Source organism: Poecile atricapillus, chromosome 4 (genome assembly GCF_030490865.1).
Source record: "Poecile atricapillus isolate bPoeAtr1 chromosome 4, bPoeAtr1.hap1, whole genome shotgun sequence".
NCBI lineage: Eukaryota > Metazoa > Chordata > Aves > Passeriformes > Paridae > Poecile > Poecile atricapillus.
Genome location: NC_081252.1, coordinates 53177217 through 53203243, shown reverse-complemented (window position 1 = coordinate 53203243; position 26027 = coordinate 53177217). Strand labels below are relative to the sequence as shown.

The window sequence follows — 26027 nt, the reverse complement described above, 5'->3', positions numbered from 1 at the left end:
TACTTACTCCACTATATCATGACATTTGGAGGAAAGAGGAGAGAAGACATGCTTCTAACAGTTACTTACCAAAACAAATGATTGAAACAAGGAAAGTTAATATAAATTAGGAACAGACAATGAAATTACTCTTTAACTATGATCTTAAAAGCAAGCAAAATGAATCTGAATATGAATGTTGGCCACAGCTGCTACAGCCTTTGATCAACAGCAATTAAGGGGAAACATTAGGATTTCCATTTGATTGGCACTTTAGTTAAAAGACCCTAGCGGCACTGGAACTAGAAATACTGAAACACAAAAAAAATATATGCAAAGATAAGATATATACAAGGTAAAAACCAAATATTTCTAGAGAGAAAGCACAAGAAAAAGGCAAGGAAGGGAATAAGGATTAGTAAGGAGTGCAGAGATTCTTTGCTGAAAAAGTATTTTTGAAAAGTCTATCAGCTTTTTTAAAAAACAGCCCCAAACCAATCACCCACCCTCTCATTTTCCATTCAAGTTTCTCAAAAATTTTCGAAGGTGTTCAGCGATACAATCAAGCAAGTAGCAGTGTGTTTAGCACTAAGCAAACTGTGGTTCAGGCTTTTCTGTAAAGCTTGAGAGAACAGCTGATGCTGGAGTGCCTTTCTCTTCTGTCTCACCAGGAGAGAATTCCCAGAGTCCTCAATACAAGCCAGGAGATTTGCCTGCTGGGAGACCCACAGCCACCTCTTTATGGCTTCACCAAATCAAGAAATCCTGAAATGAGTTCCCCTTTTAAGATGAGCTCTGCTGGGCTGTCCAGCTCAGCCCCAAGGTGACGTGGTAACCACTGATATGGCCCAATCTGCAAGGTGGGCTTCTCACCTCAGAAGCATTCTCAACATATCCTCACTGGAGGAATTATTTTGTGAGAAATTTCCCAGAAAGGAGTAACCCTTTCCTAATGTGTCTTTGAACTAATTGAGTTGTTACCTTTTCCTCCCAAGCCTCTTCTCTTTTAATTATTAGCTGCTAGTGGTTATACTACCTGCAGAAGAAGTTCTAGAGGTCTTCAAGACTTGGGATGAGTTAAGCTATAAGAAGACACAACTACCATCACCAAATTCTGGTATGATCTCAAAGAAGCTCTTACTGAAATTTAAACAGCCTTTTCCCTGCACAGAAAATGGGAAAGAGGCAGCAAAATTTCTAAAATTTGGAAAAGACAGTGATTCAAAAAGGAAGTAATTCAACAACACACAAGAGAAAAATGAGATCTAAAACTAAATTAAATTTAAACAGCTGTGCAAAACCAAAATACATTTTCATACTTTTGAGGGGGGGGAAGGGAAGTAATGTTACAGGTTATTCATATTTAGCATTTATTAGCATTTTTGTTAAATCAGCAGGATTTTTGCATAATGCTTAACCCATAATTGCTTTGGATTGAAATTTACTGATTATCTTGTGAAAGAAAAATTGCCTTGCACTTTGTGTAAAAGTAAGACATTTTTGCATTACTTTCCTTTTTAAAACATTTTGCCATTTCTGTGCCCAACAGCATCATTCCTCTCTACACTTTTTTTTCTTTGATTCTCTGTTCAACAGTAATAACTTTTTCTTTTTGCTAAATATCCAGAGTAAGCTACAACATAAAAATGGCTGACTTGATCTGTTCTTTGTTGACTGCCCTCAGCTGTGAGCCACATTCTACCAAATGAAGCAAAGCTTCTGTATACTACATTATTTAAGAGACAGGGACACAATAAAATAAAATGAAGGGAAAAAAAAGGAGGAAACAAGACAAAGGGTAAAAAGGTGTTACTCAGGGTTGAGGGGGAAGGTATTTCTAAATGTTTGTTTGACAAACTCATAACCTGAAAAAGCCCAAATAAACTAATTTCAAGACTGGCACATGATGTTTTATAGACAAATGTGATTTAGATGAAGTATTTTTATGGACTCATAGAAGCCAGTTTGTTCAGATATGAAATGCTACCCATGCCAGTCCTCAATCCTAGATTATACTCTTTCATCTGCCTAAAACCTATATATCTCCCAACCTTTTCAGAATGAAGAAATACAAATCCAGCATGGGGGAATGAGCTAAACCAGCCCTCTCAAAACACATTATCTTGAAGCACAGTATTCCAGCAGCAATGAGGGAACCAGCTGCACACAGCTCACACACAGGTCCAGCTTGCAGGTGGAAGCTCTCTGCCAGCAAGCAATGCTTCCAGTGGTAGTGCTGGGACAGAGGCATTTGGGAGCCCCTAGTCTAGACTGAATTCACAGCCTTCTGTGAAGTGTCAGACTGACCTTATCACAGATACCTGTATTACTCTTTCCCAGGGAGGGAAAGGAGCACTTGTGTATGCAGCAGTGCAGTGAACAGGAATTGAAACAAATACCACCTTCCAGTGACTTGGAGGTAATACAGTGCTGGCATGTACTAATTGCAGAGAGACTAAAACCCAGAAATTCATGATAGCTAACACTTTCAAATTATTTCAATACCCCTATCTCTTAAACACACACTATGACTTACTTCTCTCTTATTGCTCTGCACTGGGGTTCTGTTCAGAACCAGCTGAATCACAAAGGATTCTTCCTCCACTTCCTTTTAATAAAGCCTGGCATCCGTGGTTTCAAGAAACACAAGACTTTTTCTAACTGCTCTCCAGCTATGCCTGGAGCCTCTGTAGCTGTTTCAGTATTTGGAAGTGGGCAAAATCCTGAGCCAAATTCATGCTCTTTTTTGAACTCCAGTACTGTAAATCTGCTGGTAGGTACTGTATTAGAATGCTATCTTAATGACCACTGAGTCAAAAAGCCAGTACTGCTTCAGTAACATTAAGATGCTTATCAATGAATGCACAAACTGACAAAAAGCATACACTTTTGCTTATATCTACAATTAAAATAAGTACATGATATCATACTAATACAAATTTTGGTGTTGTGCTTATTTTCTGTATCAACTTTTACAGCACAGTATATGATCTTGGTGCTGCTATAGAACTGTCTATGCATAAATCTTTGCTGGAACAAATTTCTTGCTGAATTAGAACTGCCATATCAAAAATTAGATGAGCCTACTATGTGCTCACATACATGTATGTCTTACTTAATACATCTATAATTATTTCAAAAATCTAATTCATACATTTTGTACTCTCATGATGCTGCTGAGAATTAATGATTATTATTCACAATCACAAACTATATTTAATTTAAAGCAAACAGAATCGTGAAAGGTTAAAAATACATGTCATACATTACCAGGAGGTCTGAAATTCAAATTGTAAAGACAATTTAAAAAGAAGTAGAAAAATATTTCAAATGAAAACACACCATTTTTCCTCTGCAGTTTACCAACCACACTGATTTCTGGGTTTTTTGTGAAAATTTTAATTTACTAATTAGGGTACCATTCTCTAGAGTAAGAAAAACAATAATGGTAAAGTTATATTATTCACATGTCCATTACAGGAAATTATACTAGAAGCTTGTGCAGCACTTTACGTTCAGCATTTCTGAATTTTTTCCTGTTATCTACCAGAATCGTAACAGTTACAGTTCTTTCTCCATGAATCCTCTCATAAATTATTTCCAGCATGCATGGTGCACAGTATGAGAGCTTGACTGATGTAAAGGGTAACTGAAGTCTTGTGGTCAAGTTTGCAGATCTTATGAGTAGCATTTATGAATGTGGGAACAACCTTTCTAAAACAATGAACAGGACTGTATATTTTCAAGCCTACACAGCTAAAAGTTTCAGGGTCAAGATGGTAATACATACTTGAATGACCTTAACTCCTCTTAACTTTCCTGCAAGTTAGTTTGGTGCATATGTGAACAAAATCAAGAACAGAAAAAAAGTTCTCTCTAAATGAATTAAAAACCAAAAAACTAAACCCCTAGGGATTGCCTGATCCAAAACTCAGAGCCAGTACAAAGACCTCCCTTGACAGAGCTGCGGACATTTTTCTGAAAACTCAGTATAAAAATAATATAAAGCCAAACTTATTTTATATTAGTATTTAATTCCATAGAAGTATTCCCAGCATACTAAAAGAAAGTGATTGTATTTTCTGAAATACGCTTTTCTTTACGAGAATTCATTTTATTTTTCTACTTACACGACACCAAACAAACCCTTGGACTGTACCTGAAAGCATTATTTTAAAATGCAGTACCACATGCTGCTCTTTCAGCACATGTGGAGGACAGAGTATATCTGTTTCTGTTTCTAGTTAAAGCCTGACTGCAACACTGGTAGATATTTGGTACTGGCAGGATGTACAGAAACTTACACTGGAGAACACTACATGTTTATTCAATAGGAACTACCCTGTAAAGGAACTAATGTCTCAAATCAAGACTCATATGTCTTTTGTGATATTCCTGCCAAATGAGCCAAAAAGAAGATGCAAACAAAGAGTCCAGCCAAAAGTCTTTTATCATGTGCAAAAAGTGTATGTATCCTGCATCCAGATAATGCAACAATGCTTCAGCCTGTGCTACAGAACTGCCAAAGTTTCACACTCATCAGGCACTGCTGTTGTAGTCTAGGGCATTGCGCTGCGGAAGAATTCGGGATTGTAACGGGAAGCTGTTAGACCCCCTCTCTGTTAGGATAGCAAAACCTGTAACTAGCCAATAGCACTTAGGTGTGACGTATGTAGATGGGAGTAACACAATGACCCTAGGTTATAAATTGTCAAATTCCCCTGCAATAAACGCCATTGCTTCGCCATCCATCATATTGATGTCTTGTGGGTAGACTGGCCAGGGTGGCCCTGGAGAGAGGCCACGGGCTGGCTCCTGGAATAAGAGTGTTAGCCTTGCTTGGAAAACCCACAATTGGTGCCGAAACCCGGGAAGAAAAGTGGGAAAAATCCGGAAAGTGAGGAATCCCTGGAAAAACAGGAGCAGCGGTCAGGACAGGCTGGACCTTTCCTAGACGAGGGAGACGTCCCTGTATCGTGAACGACGATGGACCCAAGGATAAAGGTCGTATCTGAACTATATAAACAGTGGGGTGTAGACTGTAAATCTAAGGATTTTATGCTTGCTGTTACACAGCTTTTACAAATCGGTATTATAGAACAGCCAGTGGACATTCTTCACCCTGAGGTGTGGGAGAAATGTACCAGAGCTCTGGCTAATGAAACTGTAGATTCTGGTAATATGAAACATTTTAAGTTGTGGGGGAAGGTTGTTAAGGCCTTGAAAAAAGCTAGACTGAAACAGGAAACCTGGACAGCAGCAAAAAGCTGTCTGTTGGTCACCCCAAAACTAGGGGTGAGTGCTACAACACAAACTTTAGAATCCCCAGATGAGAGTAGCTCAGCTGAGCAGAAGGGGACACAGGAGGACGATATGCCTCCTAAAACCCCAAACCCTGAGCTGCTCTCAGAAGGGCAACAGAAAGCAAGAGATTTTTGGGAAAATTTAACAGAAGAAGCCAGAAATGTAGCAAAGAAAGTAAGGGGAGACACATCCCCCCTTGGACTTAAAGATGGCGCTGAGAAAAATGTTATAGAACGGGAAAAGTATGTCTTTAACAAAGAACAAAAGCTGGCCTTGGAAGATGGGCACAGTTGGGGAGTTGAGAGAGATAAGAAATGTAGAGAAGAAAGTAGATGTGTGCGGAATGCTTGGAATGCGAAGGCGGTGGAAACGAGGGGTGGCAAAGGGCGGGTTAGAGCCTGGAGTGAGGGGCGAAGGGAAAGGTGGGATGGAGGCGGAGTGGAGCCAGGGGGGAGGGAACAGCCTGCCCACAGGGGTGGTAGTCGGGGCCCAAGGAAAAGGCACGGCAAGCAGGAAGTAGCTGACCAGTTGAGTTCTAACTGTAACCGAGACACGAGCGGGTCAGCACCCCCCCCCCCCCCCCCCCCATCCCCTCCCCGGGAAGAAGCGCTGGGATAATAGCGAGTTTGCTACAAAGTCATGATTTCTTGAGTTTTTAAAAGGTGTTTATGTATCCTCTTGGAGTTAATTTTGTGTTTTAAGTAATTATGAGTTTATGCAGTTGGAGTTTTCAGAGTTTTTCTCAGATTTAAAAAGTGGCCCGGCGCAGACGGCTTTAGAAAACACACGGCAGTACGCTGTTGCCATGGCAACCACCAGCGAAACACGTAACAGTTACTTCAATGAAACCGCGGAAAGTAAAACTACAAAACAAAAGAAGAACAACAGAAAGCTGGACATTTTTGAGAAGGATAAGAAAAAGAGAGAGTTTTAATTAGACAATTTAAAAATTAGAAGCTTTGTAAATTGTATTGTTTATAAATTAGCAAATTGTTGTAATTAAAATTGAGATTTAAAAATAAGTTTCTATTGAATTAAGTGCCTTTAAAAATAGATTAAAAGGTTTAAATGTTGTATTTTTGCATCCCAAGAAACTTAAAAGATTCTTGTTTTGTTTCAGTAATTTTAAAGTTATATTAATCATATATCACCCATTTGCTGAGTTTTTGACAATTTTAATAAGGAAATTTTAATGTGAATCTTTTTGTTATATAAAACACATATAACAGCATATATATCAATTTGGATTTTAGATTTTAATTTAAAAATTAGACTTGATGTTCTTGAAAAGTGCTACAAAAGCTAAATGACAACTTGCCCAATCCTGTGTTGTGGCTTTTTTTTAAAGAGGCTGCACTTTAGAATTTTAACTAATTTGAACATATATTAGGCAAATTCTTGTTGTGAATAAGTATTTTTAGTAATATTTGCAGTTATTATGGGTTATTTTTAAAGCTAGATAACATAGAATTGTGATGTATTTGTTATATTTTTATAATTTTTATAGCGAATTCATGTTATTGTTATATTGTGTTTAATGAGTATATATCAGGCTTTTAGGTGCTTTTTGTAGTAACAGAATAAGATTGAGTTGTGTTTTTATTTGGTATAGATTGGGTGTTGGTAAAATTAAGGATAGTCAAGTTTTGTAATGTTTGGGCTTAAATGTTTTTGAGTTGAGTTTTTTAAATTGGATATTTTTTTAAGGTTAAGTTTGTTATTTCCTTTTGTTATAAAAAATTATTGTTAAATTTAAATTTTGTTTAATTTAAATTGTTTTATGTTTTATTGAAGACACTTGTTTGAATTGCAAAGTGTAGTTATTTTTCTAGAAATATGAAGACAGCTACAACTGAAGCAACTGTGATAAACCACTGATGAACACCTGCTTGTGGACAGAAATGAATGCAGACTGTGACACCCTAGACTTCATTGGGAGTTCTGTTTAGTTGCTGCAATTTTTGCAGTTTTGTTTGCTATAACTTTTTATTTTTCAGTGTTTTCAGAATTTTAAGATGTACCATTGCTGAAGATTAGCTGCCATTGAATAAGCCTTAGATTAAACCAACTGCTGAATGATTTAATTAGTCTGATACCTAAAGTTTTTAATTATTTGCTTTGTATAAATGCATTTTAACAGTTTGCTGTGCTGTAAGCATCTCATAGCTGTTGCTATTGAAAACCTTGTTTTAGAAATGAGTTAAGAGGCATCTTTCCAGTTTAAAGCCAGGCCCTGGCCAAGCCTTGACTTTACCTGGGTGGAATGTTTGCCAACAGATCCAGATGTTTTTTGTCCCAAATCAATATTTAAGTCACTTTTTGACTTTGCAATTTGACCCTATTAATATGACAGCTGGATCAATTTTAAAGTGAGCTTGGAGAATCATTTCCGGAGATGATGATCCAATCCTTCACTGATGATTTTTGATTTTGTTTGTTTATTAACTATGGGATGCTGGTGCAGTGTTTTAATAATTAACAGTATTTTTATATTAATTGATTTTTAACTGTTATAGGTTCTTACTGATTGTGTATAAGGTTTTGTGTTAATGTTGAACAGAAATACATCTCATTTTTATTTTTAGAAAACGGGGGAAATTGATTCCCTAAAAGCAATTTGATTAGTGTAATTCATTAACTTTAAGGAGAGAAGTGCCTGTGTTTTGTTGGCAGGTTCAGAAAAGTCACCTGTTCATCTGACCAGACTGTCTGCCTCTGAACACATGAGATCCAGTGAACAGAGAAGTCATCACACAGCCTTGGTACTCCAGACTTGGATCAGAAGTGGACCTGTCAGGACACAGTTGTGTCTGAACACTATACAGACAGCTGCCAACAGAAATTTTATACTGTTATTATGATGTGGTGTTTCTATTAATTTTTTTATTAGTCCTTTGTTTTAAGATTTAGAAGGGTTTGAGGAACAACTTGAACATCAAAGCCCTCAGTCACCGATCAGCTGCCAGCTGACATTACAGGAGCAGTGAACATTCCAGGACTGAATCGTGTTGGAGAAATTTTGTAAAAGATTTGAGAGGTGTAGAGACTCCATCTAACTATATATAAAGTAAATTGTAATTGTGTGTTTATCCTTTTAGCAAATTGTTTTTATGTTTAGACTACATATATATAGAGCATGTATGTTAAAGTAGTTATATAATAGTTTAAGATAAAGTGTTTAGCCTGTGTAATAATTGTTATGTTAGTATAAAATATAAGTATTTTCCTTTAAGAGGTAGTGTAAGCATTTTTAAAGGTTAATTTACGTTAGAGTTTTAGCTGTAAGTTTGTAAGCATGGTGTCATTTACATGATAAACTGCTTATAGTAATTGTGTTGTTTATAGTTATAACACCTGAAGCAGTGAGCCCAAATTTTGTGGTACAAGCTGAAAACCCATGATCTAATAGTCAAGCCCTTGCATTTATACCCAAAGCTTTAACTCCTCTGCTGACTTTTGTGTGTATTAGCTGTTATCATCCCCAGAGTCCTGTACCACCTGGATGAAGAGTTGAGCCTGCAAGTGCAGAGACTCACCCGGCTTCAGAAAAGAGAAGTGGTGACAGGTGTAACCATAGCGATGCTGCTTAACCTGAGAGCAACTGGTGCTGCCACAGGTGTCTCTGCCATCGTGACCCAACAACAGAGACTGTCTCAACTACAGATGACTGTAGATGAAGATCTACAGAGAATTGAGAAATCCATATCCTTTCTAGAAAAATCAGTCTCCTCACTCTCTGAAGTTGTTTTGCAGAACAGGCGAGGTCTCGACCTTCTATTCATGCAGCAAGGAGGCCTCTGCATCGCCCTGAATGAAGAATGCTGCTTCTACGCTGACCACACCGGAGTAGTGAGAGACACCATGGCAGAGCTACGAGACAGGCTGTCTCAACGAAAGGCAGAGAGAGAAGCCCAGCAAAACTGGTTCCAGTCCTGGTTCAACCAATCTCCGTGGCTAACCACCCTGGTGTCCACCCTGATTGGACCAGTTGTGATGATTTTATTTGTGCTAATCTTTGGACCGTGTGTTTTAAATAAGCTTGTATCCTTTGTTAAAAGCCGACTAGAAAAAGTTAACATTTTGCTTATAGAAAGGCAACAGATGCTTTAAAAATATACTTAGTCACCGCTTGTGCCTCATATTTACTAATGAAAACTGTAGTATCCATTTTATAAGCTTTTAGCCTTTTAGTTAAGTATTTTATATTTTACTCAATCTTATATTATCCATTTTTAAAACTTTATAATATAGATAAGTTAGACAAAGTGTTTAGAAATATATATAGAAAATAACATTAGAATTTTTAAGACTAATATACCTTATATTTTAGCAAATTAATTATTCATAGAGAGGGGGGAATATGTTGTAGTCTAGGGCATTGCGCTGCGGAAGAATTCGGGATTGTAACGGGAAGCTGTTAGACCCCCTCTCTGTTAGGATAGCAAAACCTGTAACTAGCCAATAGCACTTAGGTGTGACGTATGTAGATGGGAGTAACACAATGACCCTAGGTTATAAATTGTCAAATTCCCCTGCAATAAACGCCATTGCTTCGCCATCCATCATATTGATGTCTTGTGGGTAGACTGGCCAGGGTGGCCCTGGAGAGAGGCCACGGGCTGGCTCCTGGAATAAGGGTGTTAGCCTTGCTTGGAAAACCCACACACTGCCTCTCCAATTTATCCAAATTTTAGGGTGTTTCACCAGGCACCACCATTATAAAATGAACACAGGGTATAGATACTTACGAGGTATTATCAATAAGTAGCTACTCTTTGGGACATAATGAGCTAACAGCTAAACGTGCAAGTTCAAGAAGTTATTTCAATTTTCCTTATAGTATGTAGCCCACAAGAAGACACAGCAGGTGTGTTACCTCAGTTTCTGGAGTAGGAGATGGAGTAATGGAACCAAGTGATCCTTTTCGTGAGCCCTGCAGATCTGTTGGGATGGACACAGGACGCTGCCATTGAGTTGTTCCTGTTGGTATGTGCCAGTAGTAGATCCCAGCAATGTCATTTATCTTTTTCCAACCGGGTGGTAAGTCTGGGTCTGTCTGAAATGAATGATCACTCCATATATCTGCTGAGAACAGGAAGACAAAAAAAAAAAAAAAAAAAAAAAATCACACAAAGACACAAAGTTCTTCTATGGGTCTGCATACCTGGTATTGCTGTTTTACAGTTCCTGTGCAAATGAACACCAGGAAAACATATTAAATTATCGAGACTCTATGTGACATGATAGATGAATAACTTCTTGTTATACTGCTGCTCTTAATCCCTTTTTGGAATTAGAAGTTCCTTGTTAGTCTAGCCTTCAAGCCTTCCACTAGGTGTTCTATTATGGTTGCTTTTTTCTGAGTCTCTCTCATTTCTTCTACCCAAATTTATGCACATACACACAGTCACACAAATGTCAAGATAAATTGAAATAACTCTTACGCTCCAAGTGTACACTGGTACAAATCAACTAATTCTTCCCCATTACCTCTTAAAAAGTTCTTAAATTACTGATTTGCCACTTGAGGACTAATCTAAGTAAGTTCTGCAGAAGAAATGCTACACAATATCATTACACTCAAATTTGATAAAAAGCTTTACCTACAGCACAAATCTGAAATCAGCAACATTATCATAATCAGTTCCAGAAGTTCAGAAGTACTCTAAACATTTGCTTTTAAATGTCTCCTGTTGTGGCCTCTGTGGCATTCAAGTATGTAGTTCCTGACTCCAAGGTCTTACATATTTTAAAGCCTATTCATCTTCAACCTTGCCCACTTTTGTTTTCCAACTGAATAAATTGACTGCATTCTTCTCAACCACATAAAAGGCAAATAAACGCAAAACACTTTCCACAATTTGGGCCACATCATGCAAGAAGTAATGTGATCAAATATCTAAAAAACACAATGAAGTATGTGTGCAACATCTGCAAGTCCAGTTAAGTTTAAGGTTAGGCACAGCTTTTGTTCTTGCTGTACATACATATGGATGTATACACAACTACTCAAACATACAGTCAGGAAAGTGTTAAGCTATGGTTGCATTAAACTACGAATTTCAAACTAATCAACCAAAGACAATACACTGTTATTTATTGTTGCAATGACATGCAGTACCAGAAAGAGCTAAATAGGGAATTACTTTGAAGTAAAAGCAGACAAAACTCACAGCAGAAATAATTTTTTTAACCCAGAGACTTAAAGAACATTTCTGCAACAATTAGCTACAAGAGAAGAAATTACCTTGTGTGTGAACAAACAGTTGGAAGGAAATAATGTAAAATATATGGGATAAGAAAATATTACCTAGGTGAATAATATTAACTTACTTTGAAAATTTATCCATTAGCAAAAAAATAAATACATCAAAATATGTTTGCATATGCTGAGAAATTAAACAGGAATTAGGCTTGTTCTCAATTAACATAGCTCAGGACTTTGAAAGAGCACCATTTCCCACACCAAATGACTGATTTATGTCTGTGTGTGGATGCTCCTCATGCAAAAGGACTGGCCTCAGACTGACTGATAAGCATGGCTGAACGGGGCAGCACCAGAGGGTATGTGCCCATCCTCAAACACCAGGCCTCATGTTTGCTATGCAAACCTGCTTGGAAAAAAAACCCACCAAAAAACATGTGTTCCCCAGCTCATGCTGCAGAATGCCAGACTGTTAGGATAACCTTTTCACAGGCTGTGGCTTCCTACTAGCATGAACTGGAAAGGCTTCCTAGCGCACTGACTGTTCTAACAGATAAAAGCACTCAGTGTGCAAGTCAAAGGTAATCTGGCATCACAAGAGATACCATCACAAGAAAGATAACAAAATAATCATCAACATAGAAAATCTAACAAGACAGATCTAACAAGATGCTTGAGGCATCAGACCTACTATGGGGTATCAGGACATCAGTGGCTTTACTCTGTTTGAATGTGGACTAACAGGTAGCAATATAATTTTCCTCTAAATTTGAATGACCCCATTCAATGGAATGACCCCATGCAATGGAATGGCATTTCAAAACATGTAATTTTTGTTGCACAGCAGCTAGGTGTTATCTCCACTTCCAAGAGAACTTGGTGGTCATGATAAGCAAGGTATGGGGACAGAGTGTCTCTCTTTCAGCTTGAGGGAACCTTGCCGAGCCAACTTCCTTCCTGAAGAAAATACTCTAAAGTAAGGCAACATGTCTAACTCGAGAAATTTTGTATTGAACTGGGAGTTGTACTTGGAAAAACAGACCTGTATTTTGCACACACATCTCTTCTTCAGGTGAAAACAAATCCCACCAATCAGCATGGTTAGGGCACTAATTTATGGATAAAAAGAACACTCTTGACTAAGAGGAAATGCAGCCCCAAAGGGCTTGAGCTTGGCAGAATACATGACTCCAAAAAAGAGACTGTAAAAATGCTGTACAGAATTATTAGAGTGCTGGAAGTTCTGTTCCTGGAAGGTGCAGTACAGTAATAGCTCCTATGCCACAGGACAATTTTAACTGTTATTTCACATGCTAAAAACACATTTTTTGAAAGTTGGGAGACAGCAGCAAGGTAGAGTCATGCTAAGACAGAAAATATATTCAGGGAAATCTGAGAGGTATCATTGCATCATTCAAAGGACACCTGCTCTGCTTTTCCAAGAATTCGTTTCAACAGAGGGGTTCATTTTGCCTCCTTGGAAGCAGTAGCAGCAGACATGAGTGCACAGCCTCTGGCTAATGCAAATGCAGCTCTGCTGGAATTAGTGCAAGCAAAGTCAGTCTTTCTAGCTCAAAGAGGGCTTATTTCACTGTGTGGGAGCAGAATGCCCAAGTGAGACTGCTTGTCTGCAAGGCTCAACAATACTTGCAAACACTTGATCTACATTATCTAAATAGGTTAAGTAATAAAATACTCACACTGTACAAAGATAAAGATGAGATATCTCTTTTGTTTTGTACTTCTAGCTTAGTTATCTCAATTCTTATGACCGTTTTGTAACAATTTTTCTTCTGTCAAGAGCCTCTGAAGAAAAGCGATACCATCCCAAGACCAGATTTGATCCAGACAGTGATTGCCTATCACTGTCTCAAATATGTACTTCCACAGTAAAAGAATTAATTAAAAAGAAGTGCTCGTTGTCCAGGCTGGAAGCATGATGTACAAACAGGAACACTTTCAGTGTTTCCCAAAGGTAAAAAAATAATCTGGCCAATAATAAATCTATAAAGTCACTTCTGACTCTGGCCCTCTCCCATTGCTCACATTCCTGCAGTGGATGCACAACATAAATGAAAAATTCAAACTGAAGAGCACCTTGTCTGTAATAAGAGACCTGCATCAAAGCTTCCTATGTCAAAAACCGCAGAGAATGGGAGGGCAACAGTATCTAATATGTTGTCCTAGTGTTTGGGCACCAATGGGAAATCACTAGCTTCCTATCTGATGTCTGTTTTCATAGTTGTGCTGAAGCATATTGAAGAGCTGTCTACCATATCACATGTGTATTACATACTATTCCATGCTATCCTTCTGGGCAACAGAGGGGGAAGCACAAAAAAGGAACTGGGAAGACAGGAAGTTAAAAAGGTTTAAATAAAAGTGAAAAGGTGGCGGGGGGGAAATACTGTTTTATTTTCTGAAGTTCCAAAATCTTGAAATGAGAATGTTTTACTTCTGTCTTCTGAACCTAAATAAAAGCAAAACTAAAGGAGAAGAAGGCAACAGAAATTTAGTATTTTTGAAGAGATGCCAATGACTTCAGCAGTTCCAGGATCTAAAGGAAGCACACACAACCCCATATGCACACTGAAGATCAAGTCAGGCACTGAAGGGAGAGGAAGACTTTGCATTAACAACTGAGGGCAAGTGAAATTCAAAGAGCACTCTCCATTCAATAGCACAACAGAAAGAACGTGGGTCGTGTCTATTTTTATCCCATCTATTTCCTGCAGTGGGCTCAATGTGCAAGTTCAAATTGTTTGGTTTTAATGAAAATAATTCTCCAAAGATAACTTCTCACTTTTTATGCACTGCAGCAAAATCAACAGCTTCACCTACTCACATGAGTCACGCCAATGATGGCCAGCGGGCAGCCTCGCCTAAGCATCGCTGCAAGAAGCATGAATGCTATCCCAAAACAAATGCAGCAAAAATACAAGTTAACAGGTCAAATAATCGTAAATCAGACACATCTGTTTAATCTAGAGAATGTTACTCAACGAGAAGTGATAACCAGCCAGAAGGTGGTCATTTGTCACCATCTTTGCTCACAGCATGTAACTGGTTGTCATGACAACCCTGTCATCCTCCTTGCTGAATTGCTGAACCAGTCACCACTCACATGCACTCAAGGAGAGGAAGATTCTCTAACACTTTCCAGGAAAACATGCTGAAACGTGGGATTTACAGGCATACACATAACCAGATTCTATCTGTGCCAAAATGATTTGCTGTTTCGATCAACTGTAAAATCAACCATAATCACAAAAGACTGACTTCATAAAAAATCCTAAGGAAGTTTGGGATGCATCATCTGTATTATTTTTCTTTTTCATGAGATGAGATCTTTGTCTGGCTGTATAAATGAATTACTACAAGCATAAGAAGTATTCAAGCAGAGATGATTAATCTAATGGAAAGGAGAGAAAAGCAGATTTGTCAACATTCAGGAAAAAAATCCAAAGCCCACAACTAGACCCAGTCGTTTTGCTGTCTTGGTTTATTTTCCCTTTCAATGACCAAAACCCAAGTGCTGACACAATGACCACAATACTAGCACAATTACCAAAGAAAACAAGGGCAAGTGACTTCAGCAGAGGGGCTCTGAAGAACTGTTGATGACAGCTGTGGATGAGGGTGATGGGTGATACTAGCCATCCTACTTAAAAGGGAGAATTTTTGAGCTCTCCAAGTTGTCTTCTCAGGGGCAATACAGTCTGAAGTGCAGAGGTGAAGCTGTGAGAAACCAGCACCACAGCTTGCATTTACAGGAGTTGATACTAACAGCAGCAGCAGGAAAAAGTACTGCAGTAAGACTGTGAGGAAAGGTCTGTATGTTCCTTCCTGGAAAATGGGCAAAAAATTGGTAAACACAAGAGGACTAGCCTGCTCATCAACCGAAAACATCTATCCACAAAACAAGCAGAGTCTGGTAAAGTAAGGAAGGAAGACTTGAAGGTGACCTGAATTGCTGTCTTAAGGGAGCTGTCGTGGCAACAGATGGATCAGGAAGAAGCCAGCCTCTGTTCCATTTGGACAAGGGTGGCTGTTTAGCCAGGTGAAGCAGTGGTGGCAACATGAAATTCTACACATGTAGGAAGGATCACGTCAGCTTGAGCAAAAGCTGTTGAATTGCTACCTGAAGAGTGATGTAATGGAGACACATCCTATGGGTCTTCCACAAACTTTACTGTGACAAGATCTCAATCTCTTGACTAGGGTGCTGGACATTAGGAAAGCTGGACAACTAAGATGATGTGCTGGGCTAATTTTTTTTCTTAGCAGCCTGTAAGGTACAGCACATTACATTTGTGACCAAAACACGTGCTGGAAACATACCAGTGGTTTGGTAATTGCTGAGCAGTACCTGCATAGGCCCCAGATTGTCTCTATTCTCAGCCTCAAGCAGAAAGGCTAGGCATTGGCCTGCTAGTATTGGTGTTTACATTGCTTTTTATGTATGATTATTTCTTTCTTCACTTACTAAGCTTTCTTTATCATGAGTCATGACTTCTCACTTTTGCTCTTCCAGTTCTCCTCCCCATCCCACTGGTAGGAGGAAAAAAGGCACCACAGAATTCAAAGCATATTGGCCAAGTTAAGATCCAGGAAAAAAATACGCAGGTACTGTCTGGAGTGGAATGAAAGGGAGTCCCAAACAAGTGAGGGTGGAATATAAATGAATGCCCTTTCTATCAACTTGGTGCTTAAATGAGATAGTAGCTGAACAAAGTGCACCAGTACCTTAGAAGATTTCTACCATTCTACCAATTTTCAAAGCAGTCAGAATAATTTACTACTGTTCTAGCAAGTGATCTACTACTTATAAATATATTTTGCATATCACAGAATTACAGAATGGTTGGGGTTGGAAGGGACTTCTGGAGATTATCTCGTCCAATCCCCCAGGTACACCCAGAGAAGGTTACACAGGATTATATCCAGGTGGGTTTTGAATATCTCCAGAGAAGCAGACTCCACAACCTCTCTGGGCAGCCTGTTCCAGTGCTCTCACCCTCACAGTAAAGAATACAACCAGTATTAGTGGGTTTCTAGCTTATTTGAAATGCTAGTTCCCTTTTCCTTCCACTAGATGGCAAAAGCTCTTACTTAAAGAGTAGTCTAAAACACAGCAGACTGTGTACCTCTAACTTGGTCCAAATCCACTGTGATCACGCATTGTGTGATTGTGAGCCAAAGGACCTCCTTACCTTAAAGGACTCTGAGCAGCAAAGAGTTTATCAAGAGCTATTCAAGAGCATTTTCATTATTACCATTAGCAAATTACTAAAAATGGTATTGCAAGTTAGCTTTAAGGGCTGAATCAGTCCAGCAGCAATCTGCATCTGCTTTTCTGATTTTATTTTTTGCATAGTATCTCTTCTTCCCACGACTTTGCCCACAGAGAGCAGAACTGCACCATATGGTCTCATGTTCTGGCTTCATAACATATTGAACTACTTTATCTTGTTTTAGAAGCAGGGTTTTGCTTGGTCTGAAGAGCAAATGACCACCCCACCCAAGGGACTGCTAGATTCACAGAGCGAAGCCAGAGCATGCACTGTCACGCCAGCAGGCACACTGCACAGCACACCAAAGGAAAGCATGGAGTCCAGCCTTCCTTCCTTTCACAAAATGTATCTGTCACAACAGCAGTAGCTAAGCATTTGGTAGAAAAACCAGGAAAATTATGTTGGTAGCAACTCTAGATTTATGTATTACTCCTAAAATAAAGAGTCTGATTCTCCTGTCTCCTCAAAATGAATCAGTATGCTAGTGTCAAACCCTCTGTAGAACTAACCATTAATTTTGGGCAATAAACAAATATAGTCTGGAATTTTCACACAAAACAGAAAGGTTCTGTCTATAATACTGACACCAATCCAAGTTAAACACATGCAGGATGCCTGCAGAGCAGGAGGGGATGTTGTGCCAATGTCTGGCATATGGCAAGAGGGTCACCTGAACAGCTTCAACTTTCCGCATGGGAATTCCTGCACCATAGTGCTTTACTTACAACTAGCACTCATGTTTTGCAAGATTCAAATAGAGTTCAATATCTCCCAACCTGAAACTCTCCATTTGACTGGGACTGGCTGTAGACACATGTTCCCATCTCCCTTACACTTTCTGCTAGTAGTTAGTGCTTCTTACCTTGATACAAGTCACGAAAAACAGAGGAACAGATCTTAATCCTGCCAATACACTTGCCATCAACCCCTGGTACTAAAGAATGGCAACAAGGTTGGACTCCACACTTTAAATCCCATTTGTTTGAACTGAGGAGCTTTCTATCCTCTTTATTCTATCTCTCTTGTATCATCAATAGTTTAAGTTGAGGATTGGTGATGTCAGAGAGTGCTTCTTTAATCTGAATAACACAAGTAGTAAGGCAGAGTATGGAAGAATCTGACTAGCAGTCACCATGTTTTCCCTCCATTTTAGAAAAGGAACTGCATAAAAAATATTTGCATTAAAAGTCAGGTACTGGGCCTCACCTAAAATATAATAAGACCTAACTCTTGACTTCAGGAGTCAATGAAGAGAAAGGACTGCATTTCTCTGGAGAATACTGTGCATAAATATATTGATATACTCTGAAATTTTAGGGAAGTGTTCATTGGTGTTTTTGTGCATATGATTTACTAATTAAAAGTAAGTGAAGCTGCCCAATGGCACAGACATACAATTCTGCTGGTGGCTTGACTAAATCTGCTTTCCTTTGACAGCTTCATTTAGAGCACTGTGCAAATATATTAGAAAAACCTTTTTCTGAATTTAATGATTCAGTGAAAACAGAACATAAAATTGAATTACAATGGAGCTACTGTCTGAAATTAGATGTTTTACTTCACAAAAAAAAAGCAAAGTTTGTGAGAACAGTCATTTCCCCTCTCATACGCAAACTCTGCTCATCCTTCAGTTCACACACTGCAACAGAGGCTCTAGGATGCCATGAAAATAACTGATTTATCTTCACACCACCCTTGTGAGGCAGGAGAGTGCAAGCCCTGTTTTAAACAAAGTCAGTGAGGTGTAGGAGGAGAGGTCTGAGATGCCTTAAATAACCCTCCTGGAGTCATGCCCAGGCTCCAGGCCCATGCAGGCACCCTGCACCCAAGCACCAGACAAATACACACAGTGCACAGCGATCAGCCACTGTGCTCCAGCATTGTTGCTCTGAAAATTAAGCCTTCTGATAATGTTCTCATAGTTTTAGTTACTTTCCCATGGAAGTCCTGTAAACATAAGTTGTTTATCACATTCCTTCTAAGAAATGTCTTTTGATGGACGTTTCTCATGACCAGTGTGCTTGGGAAGGTGGTAACTTAATTATCCAATCCCTGGTCACTGTCGAGAATCTATAAATACTGGAGTCAGAAAATAAAGTCACAGGTTTTTGTTCTGACACTGAGAGTGGTTGTGTGAATCATTTCATGTCCTTTAGTGACACAGCATGACTACACATCAAGAGTCCCCTTCCATCCTACAGCGTGGACTGCTCTTTCTAGTATGGCAAAACTTGGTCAATTTAGTACTATCAATAAAAGCCAGAATGTGACTATTAACAATCTATATAATGGATTACCTTGCATTTTAAATCTGTAGTGAAATGTACATTAGAGAGCAAGGCTCCTGGTTTTTTCCAACATGGGAGCCAAAAGCCTAATATTTCCCCATCTGCAAATTAATTTCATGTTGCTATAGTACTGAAGGGATGGGAGAATTTACTATGGTGAAAATCCACTTAGAGATGCATAAGCATGAAGTTTTGCACAAGTCAAGGAAGCAGCACATTGACCCCATGGCCCATGGCCTGCCTGCAGTGAGAGACGCTAAGAGGGAAGCTTGGGCACCTCAGGCAGCTCCAGGTCACGCTGAGGGCTTGTAAGATGGTGAACTCAAGCTTCACCTCCCAGCCCTCAAACTCTGAGACTTTTTATAAGGAAAAAAAAAGGCAACAACCAAACAACTTTAACCTTTTCAAAAGTAATTTTGTTTCAGCTGAACTAAGTATTTTCCTGCACAGTGCATAGAGCCATACATGAAGTGCAATGTACAGCATCTACAAGAGGAAGGCTTTATGAACGGGGGCTTCTGGCAGCAGATAGAAGCTCCAGAGGAACTGGCTGTGTTTCCACATGCACTGGGAGAAGGAAATATGCTGATAGCACACAGGGTTTCTCTTAGCCCTTCACTTAATTCAAGTATTTCACGTGACTACATTGGTTTATCAAGTTTCAATTAAATCTTTAGTCATAATGTCCAAATTCCTTCTGGTATTAAGAAAACTCAAAGATGTCAATCATCTTTGAAAGCATCCATCTAGCACTAGAAATATGAATATTTTCATTCTCTTATCTACTTCATGGCACTCCAGCAGTAAAATTCTGTACTTTTCACAGAGTGGATTCATATATGTAATTGAAGCTAGGTTTAAAAATTTGCATTTAAGGAGATACAAACGGTATCTCTGATATATGCACTAGCAAGAGTTAGAAGAAAATTCAGAAAAAAATAACTGTGGCCTAAGTAACCCTGGGAAGTCTAAGCTAGCAAACAGTAGCCAGGAACAAACCCAACACACAACAACAAGAGTCCTAAGCCAGACAGCATTTGAAAGAGAAAAATAAAGAGATTAATTTTAAAAGCCCACAGAACCACAACACAATTGCACTTACAATTAGTACCACCTTCAATTCAAAGGCCATTAGCAAAATGGATGCTTTGAAAGCGAGGATAAACTTCACTTAAAGATGCATATGCCCAGAGCAGTTTTGAAAAGTTTTCTTTACTATGAACCCTGAGATAGAATACCCCTAAACACAAACATCTGCTTGGTAAGAATAAAAATATGCCAAACCATGGGAAAACAATAGACAAAATCTCCAGTGTATGATAAAGCACAAGCACTGAGCTCTATAAACACTGTGGAAAAGACCTTCTGGTGTTAAGAAATCCTGAAGATGTTTGTCATCACAAACAGCTGACTGTCATCATATGTTGTCACAAACAGTAAAATGAGATGCACAAGCAACAGAATGGTCTTCTCCCCCAGCTGAAAACAGTAGATAATCTTTGGTGGAAACCTTACAATTTGTGGACATGCCAGAGGACTGCAGGTGGTTTTGGAAAGCTGGAAAACCAGTTATATAGGATGTGAAGAGTGCCCTTTCTTGATTTCTATTCACCTTTGTTGCTGAGCAAAGACAAAAGACTACAGATAGATCCTACAGGATTAGGATACACACAGTTTCAAGAGCTGTTTTCCAATGCACAACCTTCTCCTTTCCATTTTCTTCAACAAAGATACCCATCTCCTCTTTTTTATCAATTTCTTGCAAGTTCCTTTACTGTTACTCTTCTGTCACTTCAAATCCTCATACACAATGGCAGGCAATTAATTACCATTTGCCACTCTGTAAGGATCAAGGTTACAAAGTTGTTTGAAGGTAGCATTTTAGTATTCACTGGCAGTTGAAAAAGTTACTTTAGGAGTCAAGATCAAGATAAATTACGCCTACAGTTTTAAATGTAGGATTGAACTATCACAGGACTAGTGCATGCACTTCACGTGCCCTACTGTAAAAATTAATGTAGCAGAATTAGAAAAGACAGATAAAAATCTCTCTGCAGGAAGAGACATTGAGTAAAACACGGCTCTCCAGCCTGGAGAATGAATGACAGGGAGGAGGGGATGATGTCAGAGAAATCTGTAAAATCATGAATGGTGGGAAGAAGGCAAGGATGGAAAGGAAATCATCATTCACTGTTATTTACTGCTTCCTAAAACAGACAAGCAAGAGGCATCTAATGAAATTATTTGAGAGAAATTTTATAAAATAAGGAAACACTTTTTCATATAATACATAATTTGATTATGGAGCTCATGGTCACAGGATATTGTGGATGCCAGAAATACAAATGAGAAAAAATTGATTTAATAAATTAACATTAGAAAAGTCTATTAAGGGCAATTAAAGAAGATAACATGAAGAATATACCAAGTCTGAAAGTTCCATAACTATCAATTACTGAAAGTGAAAAAGATGTAACAGGGAGAGGACCACTTCATGCTAGCCCTGTTTCTGTTTTTAGTCAAGCCAAAAGTTTCAGCTACTGATCCCTGTGGGAGAAGCAACCCATAAAGAACAACATGAGCCTAAGGTCTGCTGTAAAGGGCCACTTGGTTATGTACAACATGGAACTGTAACCTCTGCAACTCTTGTAAAAGCTCTGCCTTCCATTTACTGAATTAGTTTACATAGGAAATAGTGGAACTAAGATCATTATTGAAGACTTTGATAAAAGTTACCACAGCAGTTATACTGGATCAGATCAAAGAGTCACTGATGTGAGAACTCTCAAACCAATATATCCAAGCTTCCTCTAAGTGATTTATATATAAATATAGATATATATTCCAAGAATGAAAATAAATAATACATTTATTCTCATAAATACTAAGGTATTCTTTCCCTTGTAAACTTTGTAACCTAATTATTTCCTCTGTAACTTTCCTACCCTGAGATACAGAATAATCTCATATGACAGTAGAAACATAGGAGTTATGGGACTGAATATTATCTTTTCACACTTGTCCCCTCACAAGTTATATTAACATGATCCAAAAGGAAGACTTTACTACTTTTATACCAAATTATGCATCACCATTTAACAAATACAAATTTATTTATAAGCAAATAGAACAGATTTATATCTGCATGAATAAGGAAATGGGGATATAGCTGAACTACTGAGGAGCGGTTAACTAACATCAGATCTGTCTGGTGATTAGTGCAGAGACAACTGCTGTGGAAAGGTAATTAGCACTGCTTACACTACATGCTTTTACACAAGACAATTACTACAGGTCAGGAAAGCTCTTATGTCAGTAAGTGTTTACAGTCTTGCTGCCCTGATATTATTTGCATTCCAGAAAATTTCAGAAGTAGAAAGAAGAGATGGCAGCAACACACAGTAAGCAAGATGCTAGCCAGAAATTCAGTTTCTGCACTGATAACAAATTCTCATTGAATCCTGCCACCTGAAAATAGCCCAGATAAAACAGTGGCCAGGAAAACACACAATCCTGACACAGCATCTGTAGAACAATAAACCAGAAGTCAAAATAACCCAATCTGGAGCCCTTTACACTGACCCCTTTGCAGTAATGTTACCAGAAGGAGAAAAGAGTTTTCTCTCTCTCAAACTTTGACTACCACCTTACCCCTCAGCAAGTCATAAAAGTATATCCCACCAAAAGCCCTTTAGCATTTTACCAAATGAGGTAGTTGATTGTTCATTACTACAGAATTCAAGCTGCAAGGTTCATTCCTTTCAAAAGGTTTACTTTATAAATACTGAAGAAAGGAAATACTGCTCTTGTGAATTCACACTTGTTCTCAGCATTTTTGACAGAAATTTTTACAATTTTGTGTCTTGAGATATCTGGAACTTTTTAGCTCCCTAACTCCTGATGGAATCAATGGGAAAATTGTAGCTTGTTCACTTTAAAAAACCCCACAACAAATCAACAAATATTCAAAAACCTCACATTAAAACCCATAGAATCTACCACATTTCCCTCTCAAAATAGGGTAAGAGCTGAAAAAACAAAATTAAAATGAAAGCTTAACCCAGAAAAGATAAACAATGACCTGAAATTTATTCTTGCTTTTGAATATATATTGTTTTCAAACTCCCACTTGGGGACAAGGTGTATTGGTTCCAAGAAGAATTTGTTTGTTTTCCTTTTGTTTTTAATTGGTTTACTGGAATATATTGAAGAAGTTATTCATCTCTACTTCAGCCTTTATAAATGATCCTGTCTATTCCTGTGCAATGAAAATGAAGATGTAAAATTAAGTGTATTACTACTAAAGGAGCAACATGTGAAAACTCCCTCCCCTCCCCTTACTTCCAGTGCTTGATCTGTCCATTTGCCCTGTCTGCAGATGGGGTGGTTTGCAGAGGAAAACAATGAGGTCTACTATATGAATACTAGATGTATTCCTCCACCCACAATATTCTGCTGTACACTTGAATACTTAAAATACAACCAGTAATTACTATTACAGTATTTTTCAAGTGTGGGCTGCAGCAAATGCAACTTCTGAATCAGTACATTTTGCCTGTGGTTTTTTTTTTAATACTGTCCTACAGCTATTGCACTGACATTAACAAAATCTGGAAGCAGTGAACCTCAAACATTGATAGAACACATAGATAACATCTCCACTTACTTCTGGCAGAGAGAAAATCCACCCTTCTGCATCATTCCTGGAAAACCACAACTAAGTAGAGTCACTACTCAATTGGTTTTATTTCAGAACAGTTGAAGCTTGTCCCAGATTAACAGTCTCCCTCAAGTCAGAGGCACCTATCCACCAAAAAACCAGGTGATTTCCTCTGGGAAGTGTTGAGTACACTGGACCATGCCCCACTATTTTCTGGAAAAACTTCTAGAAACTTAAAGTGGATGTGGTCAGAAGCTACTGGGAGGAACAGAGAATGGAGAGAATGGGGAAACTTCCACTGTCACCCTATTCCTAAGGCAGCCTCTCTTAAAATGCTGCATTTTCCCCATGAAGTCATTGTAGGATTAGAAAATCTTAGGTAATAGGAGCTTGGTATATTCAAAGTGCAGAAATCTGGAGTATAGTTCTGAAAGACAGAATTCACCCGTGACATGAAATCAAGAGAACTATAGAAAATAAATCTTCTGCCAATGATCATACATTAATTTTGATGTTGCAATGAAGTCTTATTTCCTATACTTACCCTTAATACACATAGGCAATATAATTTTACAAAGCCCAACACACCCATTTTAGTGGGAAAAAAACAATCCCATAAGAAAAATTAAATAAACTTCCTCTTCCATGCCAGTGGAAGCTTAACCCTGAAATCTCTATTGTTCTGACATCATCTTCCTACTTTTCAGATATCTTTGTTAAAAAAAGTACTGGTTATCTTCCAGCACAATTAACCAAAGGAAATTAATGTAGCCAGGAGATTTGAAAATTCCTTAGTTGATCTGCTGATAGCCTCCATGGGCAAAAAAAGGAGACTCGTTATTTTGTTTTAGTTAAGCACAAAAGAAAAGGAAGGTAATTTGATTTTAACACCAAATGTTATCTTGAAATTCTGCTACAGCTGGAGTGTGACAAACAATGCTACCTTACCCACAAAAGAAAATCATGAACCAAATTTCAAATAATTTTACAGAAGCCAAACCAAACTGTTTCTTACTATTACTTTGTTTCTGTAAGAAGAAAATACAGTTGTGCTATTTAATTACAGTTCCCCTATAATGAAGAGAAAAAGTTGTGCAAAGGTTTTGTGTGAATCAGCTTTCCAGTAAGACATCCTTTTTCTACCTCAACAAATTGATTTATTTAGAGCTGGCAAGATGGACAAAAAAAATATCTAAGATACTAGTCAACATTCTTTGACAGCTCCCAGTTCAATTCTGGTTATAAACTGCCTCATTGTTCTAATCCCCAAACCCACATTCAGTATTGCAAAAGTTCCTTTGCCTTGAACTTTAGGGAATGACTAGGGGTACACTATTACACTGCTTAGAGATAATTTTTTCTTCCCTTTGACTACCAGAAAATTACAGGGGAAGAAATTGTCACATGTAAAGGAGAAATCAGAAGTCTGGTTTTTAATGTATTTTAGATCTATCAAATTTCAGATTTCAAGCTCTATGGATCACAAGTATAAAACATCACTTGTCAATTCACTATTGAAATAATGAGCATTCAGGAAGATACTGCTGCAACCTAACCTGTCAGATACCAGCTGATCTTCCACCGAGCAGAATATTTATTAACAGATAAAATAATTGCATTCAGTATCAGGCCTAAGTGACATTGTCAGCCAATGCTATGAAAAAGAAGAACAGAAGTGTTACTTACAGTTACTAGATGCTCCTGTATAGCTCAACACGTACTGATCTGCTACCAGCATCCTTTAAGTTTGCTATATATATATTCCAACAGCTTCATATTCTCCTTCTGTGTAACATCTCCAACTCAAATATGAGAAAATACACTGCTGTGTTTAAACACTTACTTAATCAGTTGAATGAGGAACTGTACTTTGGATGGGAGGGAAGAGAAGCCATCCCCATTCAATGTAACAGAGGAAACACCCTATGTTGACCATAAATGACTGCATTTTCTAATAAGCCAAGAAAAAATAAGAGAGATGGCTATACATGGATTTCAGCAGTGTGTGCATATACTGCATCCTCCACTGAATTCATTCCAGCTTGCAAGACATTGATGTATTTTCTGACTGATTCTGCTAAAGGAGACAAGCTTTTGAAACAGTACCTTCAGCCCACAAGCTTTTAGATTACAATCAAATCAAGATTTAATCAGTTCAACTTTGAACCAGAACAGCCCCTCATCCTGCAGGTCACCCCCTGTAAATATATTTATGTTGGGTTTTTTTTCCTCTTCAGTTGCCTGTATAAACATGAAAAGTTTAAAAAATGTAAAGCAAAGATCCACTCTTTGAAGAC

The 26027-nt window shown here is 38.2% G+C and overlaps 1 protein-coding gene across 14 annotated transcripts in view; it reads right to left on the bottom strand.

Annotated features, from left to right (window-relative positions):
- The window catches only part of APBB2 (amyloid beta precursor protein binding family B member 2), a 168745-nt gene that overhangs the window by 57529 nt on the left and 85189 nt on the right, over positions 1-26027 (bottom strand). For 12 of the 14 annotated variants that reach the window (XM_058837859.1, XM_058837861.1, XM_058837857.1 and 9 more), the window contains one exon: positions 10160-10368. In XM_058837859.1, coding sequence (XP_058693842.1) covers positions 10160-10368 — 209 coding nt within the window. The remainder of the gene's footprint in view (positions 1-10159; positions 10369-26027) is intronic. The other 2 variants (XM_058837869.1, XM_058837866.1) reach the window with 1 other exon arrangement.